Source organism: Hypomesus nipponensis, chromosome 8 (genome assembly GCF_054491055.1).
Source record: "Hypomesus nipponensis isolate SF chromosome 8, ASM5449105v1, whole genome shotgun sequence".
NCBI classification, from domain to species: Eukaryota; Metazoa; Chordata; class Actinopteri; order Osmeriformes; family Osmeridae; genus Hypomesus; species Hypomesus nipponensis.
The window spans coordinates 17,741,794-17,760,745 of record NC_140368.1 but is presented as its reverse complement, the minus strand read 5'-3'; the positions used below and the strand labels follow the sequence as shown (position 1 = coordinate 17,760,745).

The 18,952-nt window shown below is 41.8% G+C and overlaps 1 protein-coding gene across 2 annotated transcripts; it reads right to left on the bottom strand.

The window, feature by feature from the left end:
• Nucleotides 1-2,036: 2,036 nt before the first annotated feature.
• On the bottom strand, nt 2,037-10,049 carry LOC146276180 (uncharacterized). Of its 2 annotated transcripts, XM_084703480.1 has the most exons (6): nt 9,865-10,004; nt 9,609-9,722; nt 3,192-3,300; nt 2,983-3,102; nt 2,741-2,819; nt 2,038-2,330 (listed from the first exon to the last, which is right to left on the bottom strand). In XM_084703480.1, exons 2-6 carry the CDS (start codon nt 9,617-9,619, stop codon nt 2,239-2,241), a joined length of 411 nt encoding a protein of 136 aa, XP_084559606.1. In that variant the 5' UTR covers nt 9,620-9,722; nt 9,865-10,004; the 3' UTR covers nt 2,038-2,238. The 2 variants fall into 2 exon arrangements, with proteins under 2 accessions (XP_084559605.1, XP_084559606.1); XM_084703479.1 differs by lacking the exon at nt 9,609-9,722 and having other exon boundaries at nt 2,037-2,330; nt 9,865-10,049.
• Nucleotides 10,050-18,952: the final 8,903 nt, after the last annotated feature.

The following is an 18,952-nucleotide window of genomic DNA, read 5'->3' as shown; positions in this document are numbered from 1 at the left end:
TCTCTCCTTTGTTTTCATAGGAAGGTCTTTTACGCTCAACAACCTGTTTTCGGAAAAGTAAACGGTGACACACACAGCATACATACTCTGGACCTCTGCTGACTTCTTGGCGGAAATGACTAATGGCAAAATCAAAGTTTTCTCGTCTCTTTTGCCTCCTTGCATAGTCCTCACAGCTTCTTTGAGTTTTATTTACGTGGATATTTTAATTTTCTTGGTAGTTCTTCGTGTTATGCTGTTTGATTTTATTTTGAAATATAATCTTTCTTCTGTAAATATTACGACCATAATCACGGACAAAAGACTGAAATTTCCTGTTCGTCTGGTATTTGGTTTTGAAAATGCTCGCACAGTTGCTTTAAAGTCAAGATTATTCCTATATTTGGTCCAAAAAATCTCCATCTTATGTCTTTTAAAGTTTGTGTTACTCCAATATTTAATCTTCTCATGTTCACACCTAGCCTGTTTGACAGACTCCTCTTTGTGATATTTATCTTGAAGAAATTTCCCCCAAAATGCCCCCAAAAATGTACACGGCCTAAGCTTGAAATGTTCTGGAAAACAGGCTAATATAACAAGTTTACTGGAAGCGATCATTGTCAGGAACAACAGCAGAAAAATGCGACCATTTGGTCGCAGTCTACAGCCCTGCCAGGAGAAGCCAGCTGTGCTCCGTTTTGCTCCTGGTTTCAGACTTCACCCCCGATAAGTTGCACAGCTGAGCTAACTACTAGACTACCGCTGTGTTAGAATAGCTGGAGCTAACCAGTCGAAGAGCGTTCAAAAATACAGGGTGTTGATATCATAGCCTTGAAACATAGCTAGCTACATGTTATCACCCTGGCCTTTCTGCAGCTTTGTTGCCATTTTAGGTAGCTAGCCTAGCTAAACTAATGTTCTACTATAGGTGATCGTGCGTGGGTTTGTGTTGTTAGTGAGTGTGGCTAGCTAGTTAGCCACCGTTAGCTTCACTTTTCTCCACAATAACTTAAATTAAAAATAAACCTTGCAACTGAATGTAAAATCCAATACAAGCAACGTAATCATGACCAAGACTTTCCTTTCAACACCGACATTGTCTAAGTAGTGAAAACTGAAGGATGAGTTAAGGTGAGAAAAATTAAATTATAATAATAAATATATATACGAGACATAATATAGGTTGAGCCTTGCCAAATGCAAGCACACCCAATTAAGACTTGTCAGTCACTGAGTCGGTCTCCACTGAATGTAAATATAATGCATTATGTGTATTGGTATACAACATCACGAGTCTTCATGAGTGTTTGAGTGTTTCCTGCGTTATTACTGTATTGTAGTTTGTTACGAGTACATGTATAATGCTGTAGGCTATAATGCTTTACGCATATGTACGTTAAATAAAGAGTTACCTAAATTGTATTTTACATGCATGATTGACTATGTTGTGATTTTAGTCAATTCCCTAACACTGAGTTTTTACGTTTTTAAGATGTTGTTCTGTTATATCTGTTCGTGAAGATTCTTCATAAAAAGTCAAATTAATTCCCTAATCATGCCCTCATTGAAATTCCTAAAGGACATGGACATTTCCTCAAGAAAGATGTTGAGGAACTGGAAGATTATTCTACCAAGACGCCAAAGAGTCTTCAGCAGCTCTGAAAGACGTTGATGCCCACAGCTAACTGTCCACCAGCCATCTCAAAGCACTTTTCGGTGATGGATGGTAGTGCCTGACTGAGCATATTGCTGGCCTAATACAACTTGCCCTGCAATTCACATTGCTCACAGTTTTTTTTTCTCCTTTTATTCCAGCACCAATGCTTTTAGGAGAAAAACTGGTTTAGAGTGTCAGAAAGAATGATGCCCTTTGTCAGATGGAGACTCACTTCTGAGTAGCTTTGCTCAGATGGTGATATTAACAATAATATTTACTATGAGGTCAGGACAGTGTTGTACTGAAAACATATACAAACCCTTGGACCTAGAAAGCTTTATTTTAATGTACTTAACACATTTTAAGAATACAAAAATACATCACAAATACATTGCAGCTGTGAATTTAACACTATTATTTGCATTAATCCGAGGGCGAGCAACCTGTCATGTACATATCACAATGGTTTAATATGCTTACTGCAGTTGCATAATGCTACAGAGAGTTTGAGGGCATGTTGTGGTATAACCCAAGTTCAGACTTGGTAATCCCTACATTAACTAAAAGATGTTCCAAAGTAGGTCAGGGAGAGTTAAGGTGGGTCAGTAGAGTGTGCAGTTGGCAGAGGAGCGCTGGGTACAAAGGAATTCACTCGTAACTTCCATATATCCCCTGGCTCCGATCAGTCCACTTCCTTGATAAACAGGTTAATGGATTTACATAATGAGTGATTTCTGACAGTAAATACATTCTCTCAATATTTATTCAGTGTTACTGCTAGTTGAACATGAGGAATAAAAACCCATTTGTATACAACTGATGTAATAACCCCAAATCTTACATGAAGATTTTGTTTTCTACACTCTTGACATTAGGTTATGGTCTAATTTCTGTAGTGTCTACAGCAATCAAGCATCACCCAGGTGAATGTTGTGTTGGTAGCGGGTGAGGTGCCATTCTACACCACCTCAGATGTAACTGATTTAAGCGGACAGTTTTTGCCAGTTGGCAGTGAGGCATCAACCAAATCCACTACCAAATTTTTTGGGACATTCGGTCAAAGGAATTTAAATCATTCAAAACACTGAACATCTGTAATCTTACCTTCCATGAGGTTGTAGAGGTTACAGTAGTTAGTGCCATGGTCTTTAATGGTATACCAGGTCTCTGAGACAGACATGGCCTGCAGAAGAAAGAAGGATGTAGAGAGATAGAGATGTAGAGGATTTAAGTGATAAATGCAGAAAGAGGAAGGAGAGAGGGGCATGTAACCAGTGGGGCACACTTGACATTATGGGTGTAAGTTTATTCCTTAAGACAGTGAAAAAGCAATCATTGCATATTACCGAGACATGGCAGTGGCTGAAGAACTCATAGGTCACTAGTCGGAAGGTGATATCATCAACCTGCCTCTTTATGGGGGTTGTGTGTTTTGCAGCAATGAAGTGGACTGAGGCTGACTGAAGCTAGGAAGGTAACAAGGAAATACAGAGATAAAACTACAGAGATTGTTGCATTCCAATACCCCCTGCATATATAACTTAAATGGCCATACCTTGTAAAGGCACTTCTGTCCTCCGATTGCACAGCTTGAGAGAGTTCTCCACTTCTTAATTTGGGTGACCAGCATTTCATACACCTGACCACAGGGGATCCCAAAATACCTGGGTAACACACATGGAATGTTTTTCAGCCAATTCAGCAATTATTGGATTTTCTGTCTTCACAGGTACCATTTAAAGTGAAACTGCGCCATCTACAGTCAAATTAAAATACCGTATTTCTTTGATTAAATGCCGCAGCGTTTATTACACAATGTTCATTTTTGGTGCGGCGTATAATTGAGTGCAGCGTTTATTCGAGGGCGGCATTTAATTAGTGAGAGAGATTTCGTGAATTGTAGCTGCAGTGCGGCCATAGACAAAGAATAGACAAGGAGGTTAAACACAAAGCCTAGTGTAAAATTGAAGCTGCGTGTTTAGTCGGGAGTACAAGTGTGAACCATTCACAACGCTTTTACAAAGATGTGCCGTGGGAAGTACTTTAACTATCTCAAATAAAAGTGTTTTACATTGTGTATAAATCTGAAGCAGCATGCCGAAACATTCTTACACGTTACCTTTCAAACAGAAAGCTGTGCAGAAAACATGCACTCACCAGCAGCAACAGATCGGTAGCACGCGGACTTGGGCAAAAGGCAAATTCTTTTTTCTTTTTTTTCTACCTTCATTTCAACTCTGATTAGCTATAAGGGTTTTTAGTTATGTTGGCGGTTGAGTTGTAATTTTTGCTTAACTGAAACACAATAAAAATGTTTTGTTTTGTTAGGACCTCCTCCAGGGCAGCAACCAGCACACAAATCCTCCTGGACATCAACCAGCACACAAATCATGGACAAACATAGGATCCCTATAACAACTGTACTATTGATCCTACTGAATCTACTGTTCATAAGCTTACTATTATTGGGGTGTGCTTGCCTTCGGCGAGCACAAACCATTGTTATCTCACATATATATTATTTATTATTTATTGTTTCTTTTCGCCCCGCTAAGGATGCCTCAATATTTGGACTACATAGACAACGGCGATGTCAAAAGGTTCGTCTCGGTAGCGATTGCGTTGGTTGTATTGGGATTTATGTTCCATTGCACGGTTTAAGTAGAAATTACGTTTTTGTGGCAAAAAGTGAAGCTAACGGTGGCTAACTTGCTAGCCACAGTCACTGACGCCACTAACGTCACCAACGTCACGAAAACTCGCGTGACTATCTCTAGCAGAACATTAGTTTCCCATCTGTTAACTTGGGGGATACTAATCTGCAAGGCAGCTGCAGAAACGCCACAAGCAAAGAGGCCAGGGTGATATTTAATCATTTTACTTTGTGGTGTGAAACATAATTGTGAAATGTAATGTACAATATTAGCTGATATTATTAAGTAAGTAGGCCCACATCTACTTTCGGAAACGGTAGTCTACTATTTCACTGAAGCATTAGCATCATGACATTAGCCTCTGTTGCTTGGGCAACACATACTACAGTGGTCATGATGCATCTGTTTTCAATCGTTAAAATAAACATTCCTCACAAATACGTTTTTGTTGTAGGATTTATTTTGACATTAATAAACGATTTGTTGGTGAAATGACCATTACCTGTGGTTTCAAATCAGTGTGGCGGCTCACTGCAACGCTGTAGCCTACCCGAGACACTAATGAGTAGCTAACAAAAACATCTCTTTAGAGATGTTTAGAAAGTCAAACGGCGACGGAACATGTTTGGCTTTCCCCTTACTCAAAAGTTTTTCAATAGGTGAAAGTATCTGACTACTAACCTGAACTTCATTGCCACAGCCTAAACTTTGTCAATGTCAAATCTTTGTCTGTTCATGAAAATAATTAATGTCAGCCTGCTTCAGCCTTGCTTAGCTGTAGGATATACATTTTACTGGGTCTTGCTGCGCTGCTTGATTTATTGAAATTATTATGAAATGTTATGTTTTACTAGCCATTTGCCTTCTTAAGCAAATCACAGTATTTCCCACCCCTCATGGTGTAACTGAGACGACCGTAAATAGCCTAATTCATCTTTCAAGTAATAAGCCCCCGTTGAAGTGTTGAGCAGGAAATTAGCTGGTCTGTAGAGATCTTGGGTTGGTGGTTTTACTGATGCAGAATTCGCTCAAATAAAATCGATAGACGTAACGAGTGGCACATAACGTGAAGTAGGCCTAACATTGCATTTTATTTTGTTTGAGTTTTAATAACTTGTCCAGTGCATCGGGGCAAGTAGCACTAGCCTAAATTGATCTTCCAGACTTGCCGTAAAAAAAAAATGTACTCTTCCCGGACAAGCCTTAGCTACATGGCTAGACTGTTGATCCAGATCAGAATCCATCATATCTTGGACACTCAAAATCAGCGAATCTTGCAGCCAAATCAAGTAGCCTATATTTATAGGCCTTTATATGGCTACAAACTTCTGCTCGGTTTCTAGCTGGCTACTTGTTACCAAGTTACAACTTTGTTGCAGGGGCATTCTTTGTCTACATTGCGAGCTAACAGTGTCCGGTAATTATGTCGCTATAAATAATGATGTTAAACCGAGACCACTAAGCCCTCAAAGAAAATGTAAGGTCAAAGAAACAAAAGAAAGGTTTGAGGTTACTCTGAAAATTATTAATAAAATAGGCTTCTAATATTAAACTGCTAAATCCTTCTCTAACTAGGCTCCTCTATGATGCATAATGAAACTTAACGTTTTTTAAGTAATCAATAAGCCTACGCTTGCCCTCATTACTCAAATGATGCCGTTCAGGGCGTTCAAATTACATAATAGGGCGATGATAGGAGGATAATAGGACATAATAGGGCAACCAACAAGTTGTTTATATCTGATTACAATTTAATAAGTTATCTAGCGCTGCATCTTCATGAGCTACATTTGGCCTCCTTCTCTTCCAACCAACCAGTATCACCTCTCCTCCATCTGAGTGATGCATGTCATTTTTACAAACTTATTATCAAGGGAACACAATGGTCAGAACTGTAGTCATACACTTAAATGCTTTTTGAAATATGTAAACACCAGGAGTGTATGGAAAGCTGGGGCAGCCACAAGCACACCCTCACAATTTCCCCAGAAATTGTATGCTCTCTAGTTAGTACTTACAGTTACAGTACAATACTATCATGGGTTACAAGAATCAACAGAGAATGTGTCTGTGAGGTATAATGCTATGTACCACTGTGGTGTTTAAACTTTTCATACTGTAAACTTTGCAGTGTTAAGTAACTGCCCTTTACAGTAAGCAAATAAAAAAATAAAGAACAATTCTGAGAAAGGAAATCAAGCCCACCATCTTTGCTGTAGCTTGACATGTAGCCATGAACTGGCTCTACGACCTCTGTATTTGGCATCTGAATGGGAGGCCTTAGTAGCCTGGCTCTGCCCTCCTACATACTTCCGCTCAATTTAGATTTTGCTTCTGTACTAGGTCTGGCCATTAGGTACGTAAGTCAGATTTTTCAGGTTGATTTTCAACCGGCCAATCAGCGAACAGAGGGAATAGCTGAGAACGATGACGTTGAAGGTGCGCTAGTTTGTGTTGTAGTTCCGTAATGGCGGCGGAGAAAGATGCGAGCGAAGCCACATTCGGTCCGTTGCGGCAACGCTGCCGAATATCCATAAGCTAAAGCCGGAGCAAGAACAAGTTTTGCTGAGTTTTGTTGGTGGTCATGATGTTGTGCCCCCCCCCCCCCCCCCCCCCAGCCCCCCAACGGTGTTCGGGAACAGTTTGATTTTCCAGCTACGGCAGCTAGCTCTGTTACAGTAGTGGTGAAGGAATTGGCGAAGGCGAACGCTAGCGATTGGTTATGGCAGATCACAGTGGCTCTAGGCAGATCCAATAGTTTTAAACTTCAACAGAGCACACGCTTACAAGGAAGTCAACACTTGTCAATGGAGCAAGGCCAGACTCTTTGTACAAATGAAATGTACGAGAGTCTGGTTAGGACCAGGCTAAGGCCTTAGCACTGTCTGCAGGGGATTAGTTAAAGATTCTCTATTAGTGTATCTGAAGCATCTGTCCCGAAATTCAGCCTTGGTGCATAATTACGGCCACTACGAGCAGTCCCTCAAAGAGCTTTCCTCAAAATGCACCGTTTCTGTAGCTTTAAATGCTAATGAGGAGGAGAGGGGTGGCAACATGCGCTAATGTTTACAACGGATGTATCGCAATGTCTCGTAGCTTTTGATGTAAGATGCTTCGAATTTGCCCATTCTCATCTGATAACCCTGGTTTGCAGAGGTGCACACTCATAATAATTTCAATGAGGGGAAAGGCGGATATCACGTGCGCCATAACACCAACAGCATAACGGTTATCCAAATAACAAAGAAGTGTACAACACTGGAGTTACAGCGTTTGTATTCACACACACACTTGATGCCAACTACCTTTACATTAGCAACAGTAACTCAGCTGTTAGCTGCAGAGCTAATGTTACAGCCACATTCTAAGGGTAGCAAGCTAGGTAACCATATACAGTAAAGCAACAAAATGATATAGCGTTCGTTAACTTACTTGTCCAAGGTTTGTAGCTTGACCAAGGAGGCTTAGTAATGATCCAGAATTTAATTTCAGCAAGGCCAGCTTTGTGTTGGCTCAAGTTGAGGAAACAGTAGTGGCTGAAATGTTTGGCGCAGACATACAAAACTTTGGGAAGTTGTGTTGGCGCATTTCCAGCAAAAATACAATTAAGATACTGGTTTCGCAGAGGCTTGGATGAAGGAATTAAAAAAATACTTTTGTTTTGATTTGTACATCCAAATACTGAGCAACTGTTATGCTTTGTTCGTTTGCTAGCCATGATGTCTCTCCAGGAAAAAACGATATCGCACTTGCCTTCGCACAATCGTAGCTCAGTTTTTCATGGGCGGGCCAGATTATCTGGGCGGGCAAAGCAGAGAGAAGGGCGGTAGCCTGGCTCCTTGTGACGTCACAAGGAGCAGATTTCAGAGGCTCAAACAGAGTGTTTGAGCCTTCATTTTCTCAAAGGCGGAGAAGAACACCCAGGGCTTGGTTTACACCCATCGACAATTCTAGCCACTGGGGGACCAAAGACAGGCTAGGGGAACGCATAGTAACGTTAAATAACCTCTTAAAGTGAAGTTTTCATGTCATGTGACCTTTAATACCTTATATACGTGATCAACCACTTAGCACAGCATATCATATTGTGATGACAGCTGATTAAATGTAGATTGATGGTTTGCGATTGAATATTATTTACATTTAGTACTTTAGCACACGCACTTATCTAGAGCGACTTACAGTAAGTACAGTTCAGTCAAGACAATCACGTATTGGATTTGAGCATTTATTGTTACATGACATGGACATGTAGACTTAACTTTGGCGGAGTGGATGATCCAACGGAAGCACTCCCTGCCTCCTCGATGCAACACATACATACATGACGTATGAGGCAGGGAGCAATAGAGATATAATCCCCCTGATGATAGACATACAGACAGCATGGGGGAGAAGGGGATGGTGGTGGGTGGCAGCAGCACTGATCATACAACAAATGGGCTGAGTGTGTGCGTAACCGCACGTCTTTTAAATACGCCTTATGTGCTGCTAACATGGGTGTCGGAGTGGGCGGAGGAAAGGAAGGTGGAGTAAGACGACTTACGTCCCCGATAAATGGATGACGCGCGCTGCCTGATTGCCACGCCTGAACTAGCTGCGCTTATGGACATTACCCGAGGCAAGTAGGGTGAAGTGCCTTGCCGAAGGACACAAAGTCATTTGGAGCGAACCGGCAATCGAACTGGCAACCTTCTGAGTAATAGCCTGATTCCCTAACCGCTCAGCCATCTGACTCCATAGTAGTATCAAAAAGGAGATTCCAAAAGACTTAACTCAAGCTGATAAAACTATAGCTCTAAAATATACCTACTTCAAACTTACTGAAAGGCAGGGTTGGTAAAGTTGTTGAGAAGCCCTTTTTGTCTTATTTTCAGAAATAAACTTCACATCTCGATAGGTCAGACCGGCACAAATGATTGGAAGGCATTCAGACCAAGATGCAATGATTGGACAGGGTACTTGTCTGTCTATCGACCTACCTCCCTTGCAGTAGTCAGGCGGTGCGTTCATGTGTTAGGAGGAGTGGCTTTGAAGGAAGGGGGGGGGATATTTTGGTTTGAATTCTTTCGAACTCAGGCTAAAATTGCTAGGTTAGCAAAACGTACCTACCCTGCCTTTAAAGTTTTAAATGTAAACTGTCCTAAAAAAAAACATTTCAGGGCCACCATATTTTTTTTCTCTCCACATACATATTCATCCTGAATATTGCAGTATGTATTAGAATAAGTATTGCTGTTAAAATACCATCCACACATACAGTACATGCACAGACTGTCATCAACCAACCAACCGCACACTACCACCGTACAACACACCTGTAATCCATAACTGCAGCTCTGAAGAAAACGTATGCAGGTTACGGTGGTGGTCAGTTGACAGTTGGTGGTGTGTACATAAGGCTTATATGGAGGTTCTCCGAAACAGAGTTACTAAAACATGATATACAATAAATGCTGGAACATAAATCTAACAAACAAAACATGTACCCTTTTTTTAAAATACAATTAAAAATACAATGTACGGTACTAAATATATACAATAAAGGAAGGTAGAAAAAATAAGATACAGTACCATTCAACTTTGCACTGTGCATGGAAAGGTCCCGCTGAAGAAAATGAACAGCTACCAAAAACGAGTGCAACTGCAAGAAGCCAACCTGTTATATGCATATTTAATGATCAAATATAATGTTTCTTGTCAAAGTAACTAAGTTGGATGCATGTACACTCACATCACAGAGTACCACATTCTGAGGCTGTTTGGTAGGACAGATGCAATATCACAGGATTGTCATGTGCTTTACTGAAAAGGAAACAAGCCTAAATTCAATTAACGAAGCCTCCAGGGGATGTTGAACTCAATTGAAATCCGTCATTTTCTCACACAACGGAGGACCAAAAAACAAAACAACAAATGTTGTTTTGTTTTTTGTTGTTTGTTTTTTACTGCCCGTGTGTTATTGTTGTTTGTCTGTTTTGACCACTATGACGTGCGCTGCTGCCTTTCTTGGCCAGGTCACCCTTGTGAAAGAGGTCTTGATCTCAATGGGCTTTTTATCTGCTTTAATAAAGGTTATAATATAATTGCTGTTTTTCTATATATTGTAGATCAATGGATGCTGGTTTGCTACTTCTAAACCTTAATGACAATAAGCCATTTATTACACCAGTTATATCATACTTTCCCAAAGTAAGTAAGAGAGTACACAATAGACAGTGTTGGGAAGGATACTTTCAAAACATATTTCGTTACAGAATCCAGAATACATGTCCAAAAATTTACGTTAAGTTACGTTACTCAATCTGAGTAACGTATGCTGAAAACTTGGATTAATCAAGTTTAGGAATGTGGCCGTCAAATCCTGCTTAATAAACTGTGTTTCGCGAAAACGATAGATCTTAGTTGTTACGAGGGTTCTCTACGAGCAAAATAACGAACCATCGTTATTTCTTACGTGCGTTTCTTACGTTGCATAATTTGTATTCTGAATACGTAACGCTGGTACATTTATGCCGTTACTCCCCAACACAGCCAACAGAAATGTTACAGAGATGCATGAATATGCAACATTTTAATGTAAACTTGAATTAGTAACAGCTTTGTTATTTTGTCAGATTGCCAAAGATGCATGTCAGGGACTTCAACGACCACTTTGGAATGATCCACGGTGTGATCATATACAGTTAATGTCAAAAGGTTTAGACACTCACAATCATAGTGCTCTACTGCCCCTATAGGCCCTGTAGGTACACCTTGACCCATTCCTCTACATCCCACAATGACGAGAACTTGGAACCACAATAACTCAGTTCTTTTCACATTTTTGTTGTTGTGTATGTGTCTATTCCAATATTTAATGATGGTATTCGATGACACAAATCTGTGTTCCAGAAAGAGTGGTCTGGAGTCTCAGAGGTCCGATAATATCAGCTTTAATGCAGCAGTTGGAAATCAACAAGTACAGAGCTCTGGGGCTGTCTACGCTTCTCTACCCGCAACAGAGTTTCGGGCTGGTTCACAAAGTCCAACTGGCTATCTGTCCCTGCCCCAGCATATATTATACAGTGCAATTGAAACAGAAATATCAAAAAAGGGTTGAGCTTGTTCTCTCGTGTATCAGGGAGTTTGTTCTTCCCCATGCATCCCACCTGCTCGGGTGCTGTCTCAGCCCGGATTCAAGGTTGCTTCTGAAATGGAGAGATAACAACACAAAATACAGCCAATTTCCCACACCCTGTATGAGACACGATGTTTTAAGCCTGAGCACACTTCTAAGTTCATAAGACATACATTTAATAAGCACAATACATAATTTTTATACATGTATCCTTTATAAAATCTTATGAGCATTGTTCCCGTTGCTATATAGTGCACAGTGCCCGTGATGCATTTGGTGATTAAGTTGCCACAAATATTTATAACTGGGATTATAGATAGTGCCATGCCCGTGATACAGCTAATGATTATAGTTCTAGAATTGTACTGTAATGTATTATAAATTCTTTAGTTGCCTTAACCAATTCTCATCAAGAATCATTCATTGTTCAGAATGATGTAAGGCTGGGTGTCAAACCTGCCCCCACCTGTCATATGCCAAAGTCTGGAGTTTCTGGACGGTCTCAACTTGATGGCTCTCACACCCAGGGGTGAAAGTAAGCCGGTACTGGCCGGTACGCCGTACAGGTAAGAAATGACGACACAAGGCAAGGCAAGCAAAACAAGCAATTGCTTGGGGCGCCGAGCTGGCTTGGGGCCCTAAAACAACATCTGGTTAAGAATAAAATGCAACGACAAACTGTGTGAGCGCCCCTTTGATAGTCAATGCAGTAAAGTGCAATGACACTGTTATCGGGATCCCCCTCAAGGGGCCCCTCTCATGATCTGTGCTGCTGGCAAAATACAAAACCTCGTCAGTCGGCAGTCATCATGAAGCGGAATTATGCTTCAGGAAGCCAGAAAAGGAAGAAGAGAAAGGAAGAGGAGGATAATAAAAACAAGATAGTGATAAGTGATAAATTACACTGGTTAAAATAGCTCTACTTGTCTTGGTGTAATTTTGCAGCAGGTAGGCTAATGTAACGGGTGTGAACCTGTGAAACTCACTCCTCAGGTATGTAATGGGCTACCCGCGTCAACGAATAGCTAGCTTTTCCTTGGCGTAGCTGGTAGTGGTCGCGCTTGGCAAGTCAGAGGTTGTGCGTTCGAGCCCAGCGAGTGGCGAACGACGCCTTGTAGTGACGGAGCGTGGCCACGTCCGTTACATACCGTCACATTGGTGCCGTGACCCGGATTCACGAGGTTAGCACTAGCTAACCGCCGGAGTGAATTTCAGAGGGGTGAATGTAACAGGTGTGAACCTGTGAAACTCACTCCTCAGGTATGTAATGGGCTACCCGCATCAATGAATAGCTAACTTTTCTTTGGCGTAGCTGGTAGTGGTCGCGCTTGGCAAGTCAGAGGTTGTGCATTCGAGCCCAGCGAGTGGCGAACGACGCCTTGTAGTGACGGAGCATGACTTAGTTTTAACATGCCGCAATGCTGTGTCCCTTGTTTTTGAAATAGATTGGAGTTTAAAAAAACAAGTGACATTCAACTGTCATTCTAGCGGGAGCGGGCTGCGGGACACGTTTTTTTCTGCCCAATTCAACAAAGCTGCCATATGATGGCACTTGTCTCTGCCGATTGGGCACTCGCATGTGCTGTACCTGACTGCCTGACCCTCAACGTGCACCTGTATTGAAAACAATTTAACCCTCACCCTAAACACTTCTAAAACACATTGCTGCCAGCGCTGTTTATCATAACAATACTTCTGTACTGTTGCTAGTCCGGGGCTGTGTCAGATCATACTACTAAATTGACTAAACTAAGCTTAAACCCTTTTTGACCGCCAAGGGTGCATCACTAAAGTAGGACGTGATCGTAAATAAATTAACTAGTGCTGTCAAACGATTAAAATATTTAATCGCGATTAATCGCATTAATGTCATAGTTAACTCGCGATTAATGACAATTAATCGCACATTTTTATCTATTCTAAATGTCCCTGATTTCTTTTTGTCCCAATCTTTTTTCAAATTTTAATGCTCTTATCAACATAGAAAAGTAGTTCGGATTGCTTTGTGCAAATATTTTTTTTTATTGAAAACAACATTGCAATCGCCTGGCTTCGACGAGGGGGCAGAGAATTCGCATCAGCTGTGTGCTTGGCCATCAAGTGGTATTTCAGACTGGACGTGCTGCGATGATAGCTCAGTTTACAACGACAAAACACACAGATCACTGGTCTTGTCAATAGAACCATTTGGCAACTTTTTAAAAGCAAACTTTCCATTCAGAATCTTATTGGCATCCATTTCGGCATCTCGCGCTCGTCATCCACTCAAAACGTAACGTTAGCCTACTACCAGAGAATGTCTAATATCCGTAAACGGGCTCTGCTACTACTCTTTAGCCAGCTCGCAAGCCAAACGAGTGTTTGGCGTGCCTGTTGTTTTGTTTCCGGTCTAGCTAGATCCGGTGTGGTGTTGTAGTTTTTCTAACGTCGGTAGTTGTTGCAACAGCATGTGAAAAAAACTACAAAGTGCTAGGCCAAAAAGAGCGTTAATCGTGCGATAAAATAATTGACGCCGTTAATTTGGGTTTGCGTTAACGCCGTTAATAACGCGTTAAACTGACAGCACTAAAATTAACAGGTTCCGCCATTGTAATTAGATCTGGACGAGCGGAGCGCTTGGACCCAGAAGAGGCTAAATGTCACGTGAGACGTCAGACTTAACAACCGAATAGCGCTCACAGTAGCCTACAGTAATTGCGCCAACATGTTTTAGCAGACGGACGCACAACGCTTCGAAAGCGATTCAAGTAGAGGACAAGTCCTTGTCTTCTACGCATTGCTGCCAGCGCTGTTTATCATAACAATACTTCTGTACTGTTGCTAGCTTAAACCCTTTTTGACCGCCAAGGGTGCATCACTAAAGAGGTCCTTGTCCTCTACTGTAGAGGACAAGTGGAACAAAGAAAATGCAGAGAAAATGTATGATATTTTTAAAATAAAAGTCCATAGCAATGAAACAGAAAACCCATGTTAAGCGGTGGGACCACCAGGCGGTTGTCTGAAGAAGACCGTAGGTGACGGGTGGGGGTGTAAGGTTGCAGGAGAGACTTGATGTAGACGGGTGCAGTCCCATTCACTGCTCGGAAGGTCAGTACCAGGGTCTTGAATCTGATACGGGCGTCGATGGGTAGCCAGTGGAGAGAGATGAGGAGCGGGGTAACATGGGAGCGTCTGGGTAGATTGTAGACCAGGTGGGCCGCTGCGTTCTGAATCCTCTGAAGAGGGCGGGTTGCACATGCTGGGAGACCAGCGAGTTGCAGTAGTCCAACTTGGAGAGGACCAGTGCTTGGACTAGCAGCTGGGTGGAGTGCTCAGACAGGTATCTCCTGATCTTCCGGATGTTGTAGAGGGTAAATCTACAAGACTGGGAGACTGCGGCGATGTGGGCCGTGAGGGAGAGCTCGTCATCCATGGTAACCCCAAGGTTCCTGGCAGAGGATGAGGGGGTCACCGTCGCAGATCCCAGGGTGATTGACAGATCGTGGGAGATGGAGGGTTTAGCCGGGATGATGAGAAGTTCAGTTTTGGCGAGGTTCAGCTGGAGGTGGTGCTCGGTCATCCAGGCGGAGATGTCTGCGAGGCAGGCTTCAATTCTAGCTGAGATCCCCGGATCGGTCGGGGGGAACGACAGGTACAGCTGGGTATCGTCGGCGTAGCAGTGGTGGGAGAAGCCATGGGAGGTGATGATTGGTCCAAGTGAGGTGGTGTACAGAGAGAAGAGGAGGGGTCCAAGGACGGAGCCCTGTGGGACACCGGTGGAGAGCTGGTGAGGGTCAGACAGTTTGCCTCCCCAGGAGACCTGAAGGATCTTCAGGAACAAGTACAGCAGGACCAGGTGATAATGATGATGTTAGGCCTACCGCTTACCCCTCAGAACCCAAGGCATGGCTCGTCTTCAAGCAGATGAGGACAGCTACTTCAAGCCTCTTTGGAATTTATTAAGTGTTTTACCTTTTCTGTTCTGTTCCTCTGTTCTGTTCTAACTATTCAGCTAAAAAAATAAAAAAAAATTTTTTGAAATTAAGTGTTTGCAATTTATTCATACCTGTATCATAGTACCACCAAGAAATAAAAACTGTTGCCGAAAAACACCATACTGTTGTAATTATGAATATGGTTAATGATTATGGATTCAATGAAACTTGTAATCACCTTTGTAGTACATGCTATATTATTGGAAACCAGATGCAAAGCTGTTGGCTGATTATTGTTATTCCTAAACAATGGTAGGAGGCATAGAGCCCAAAATATAAGGTTTAAATAATTAAAGGATGAGTGGGGGAGAGGAGCATGTGTATGCTTTCATAAAGGACCAGGATGCATAGCTGTAACTTATGAGACATATTTGTGGCCTTACGCCCAGAAGCCTGACACAGCTGGCTGTTCAAGGTCAGAAAGAGCCTAATTGGAAGAAGTGTCTATGTAGGAAAGTACCTGTTTTAAATCCCCTGACACAAGGGATCTGCTTTGTAAGATTACCTAATGTCTATGAAACCAACAAATATCGTACCATATTAACATACAATGGGGAGAAGAGTATATAAGTTAAATTGTCCGGAGAAAACTTCAGTCTGATCCCGGGATCACGCTCACGTTCTATTGGCAATCTTTGTTACCTGAGAACCAATAAAACACTTTGCATCAACCCTGCTGAGTTCCAGTGCTGTTTTTACATCTTGAGAATTGACTGAAGACGTACAGAACTTTTGTTTCATCAATTGGCGAGCTACAACCAGGAGAAGTTTGAGAGATCCACCACGGGCCTGTGGGAGGAGAGCACCTCGGAACACGCCTGGGCCAAACAAATTTATAAGGTAAGCAGAGTTTTTTATACATCTGCTTAAATTCTGTGCGTTTCCGAGGTGTGAGCCCACCCAGCAGGCCAGGTAAACTGGTGCAATCTCTTCTTCAAAAGAACCTATTTATTTTATTTAAAGTAATAAAACTATCAGAGCACTGAAACCCAGGTTTGATGCAAACATATTTTATGTTTGTATGTATTTTGTATGTCTTGTACTGCTATTGGTGTGGAGAGAATGAATGATTAATGTCTGTGTTTTCGTCTAGATTAGGTCACCTTGGTGTGTCATATATTTGAATGTGTGAGACATATGTGATATAGTTGGTTTCCAGAGACAGTTAAATCAAAGGAAGACATCTAATATCGAGTGTGTCGTGTATTTGAATGTGTGAGACACGTGATATAGTTGGTTTCCAGAGACAGTTAAATCAAAGGAAGACATCTAATATCGGGTGTGTCGTGTATTTGAATGTGTGAAATTATATGTGGTGTGGATGGTCTCCTGAGGCAGTTAAATCAAAGGCAGACATGGTATAGATGGTCTCCTGAAACAGTTAAATCAAAGGCAGACGTGGTATAGATGCTTTCCTGAGACAGTTAAATCAAAGGAAAAAAGGAGGTCCTCAGAGCAAGTTAAGCTCTTTTACAAGCCGGCAGACTCTCTTCAGGTAGGGAGTTAAGTACTTTGTCAATTAGATAACAAACTGCGCGCATTGCTGGAATAGCGATAGATAACATCATTGGCCAGAACTTAATGCTTGTGAATACGCTTTTGTATCAGAATGAGTAGATATTAGACATATAAAGGACTGTAATTTACTGTAAATAGAGAAAAACACACAAAGCGAAGTCTGCACATGCACCAGGAACATTAACATTAAATGTGGTAGAGTAAGGAAAGGCAAGAGGCTTCAAATTGTCTGCTGGACTGGGCGATAGCCAGACCTGCGTATTGCTCCTGGAACTCCGCGCCTTCACCTAAAACGTGATAGACGTGGCCGGCAGAGACAAGCGCAGCCTGGTTGTCGTTTGGGCAGCGGGTGATAATTTTTTTTTTAAAGCCTGTACATCTCTGTGAGCCCACAAGGCTTGACAGAGAAATGAACCACTAATAACCTGGGCACTCCAACCAGGAATAAAGTGGGGTTGTTATGGAAAGAGGCCCGAAAATATATATATATAAGTAAATAGCCACACTTATTCTACCCCAGACAGAAAACCACATAGTTATAGATAAAGATAAATAAAAAAAACTGTTTTGTAAGCCGATGGCAAGCTCAACTCCAATGTTTCATGATTTTCTTGGATCCTAAGTTGTGAGACATGCAAAGTTGTTGGTTGAACATATCCCTGAATCATTGATATTTGTGGATGGGTAGAAACAGTTATAAGTGATTAGAAAAATGTGTGATATTCAGAAGCATCAGCGGATCATATCTCATAGACTCTTTTTCTCTCTCCCTCTCAGACACACACACACACATCCTGTCTCTCCCTCTCGAACACGTACACTCACATTCTGTCTGTCTCTTTTTAACTCCCTCACACACACACACACACACACACACCCACTCACTCCCAGTTCCATATACTCACACATACATACATCCACAAAACACGCATCGCACTCACACACATACGCACATTCTCATCACACACACACACATAACCACTGAAAACACACACACATTCACGTCCTCTCAGTCTTTGTCTTGTCTCCCCGTTTCAAATACCCCCACCCTGTCTCTATCTCTCTCTATTTTTCTCTCACACACACAAACACACACACACACTCATTCCCAGTCACACACACGCATATATCCACAAACACTTTCACACACACACACACACACACTCATTCCCAGTTACACACACTCACGTACACATACATCCACAAACATTCTTACACATATTTAAACTAACGTCCCTCTCAGACACACACACACACCCGCACACACACACTCGTTCCCAGTCACACACACACACATACGCACACACACATATATATCCACAAACACTTTCACACACACACACACACACCCACTCAGTCCCAGTTACACACACTCACGTACACACACTTCCACAAACACTCACTCTCATTCACGCACACACATACATCCACATACACTCTTACACATATTTAAACTAACGTCCTTCAAACACACACACATACACCCACTCATTCTCATTTACGCACACACACACAAACATTCATTCTCGTTCTCTGTCACACACTTTTGCACCCTCTCTCTGTGTCTCGCTATTCCTTGTTGTTACTCGCTGAGTTGTGTTTGAAGTTACCGAACGATAGACAGAACTGAATGAACAAGTAAAGTTATTGTCGAACACATTAAGGATCCCAGAGTTCCAGTTTTGAATACGGTGTGACATTTTATAAATTGGCATACTAGATAACAGTAATATAAAATACTACTTCTTACTTATTCTACTTTGATTAATGCACACAGACACAGTAGTATTTTGATTAAAAATAATAATTTAAACACACATTTGGAAAAATGAGAATTGACAGAATGTTCAGGTGTTAAACTTAAAAACTTGGCAGATTGCCTAATAACAAATTCTGCCCTAGAAGATCATTTTTCCCTGACGTGTCTTAACAGTAACACAATTGGCTAACTCTACAGGTCGGGCCCAGGTTGGAGCAGACCACAGTAGCCACTATCCTAGTGACTTCCGTCCAAAAGTGCCAGTAGGGCACACAATAGTAGTGTGGGACA

Excerpts from the sequence above, each read along its gene's own strand:
- LOC146276180 (XM_084703479.1), bottom strand. The coding sequence starts at position 9,962 with ATGCATATAACAGGTTGGCTTCTTGCAGTTGCACTCGTTTTTGGTAGC. Across the intron at positions 2,820-2,982 it reads TCAGCCACTGCCATGTCTCG|GCCATGTCTGTCTCAGAGAC; the intron begins GTAATATGCAAT and ends TTTCTTCTGCAG. Across the intron at positions 2,331-2,740 it reads CCTCTACAACCTCATGGAAG|GAAGTGGACTGATCGGAGCC; the intron begins GTAAGATTACAG and ends CTGTTTATCAAG.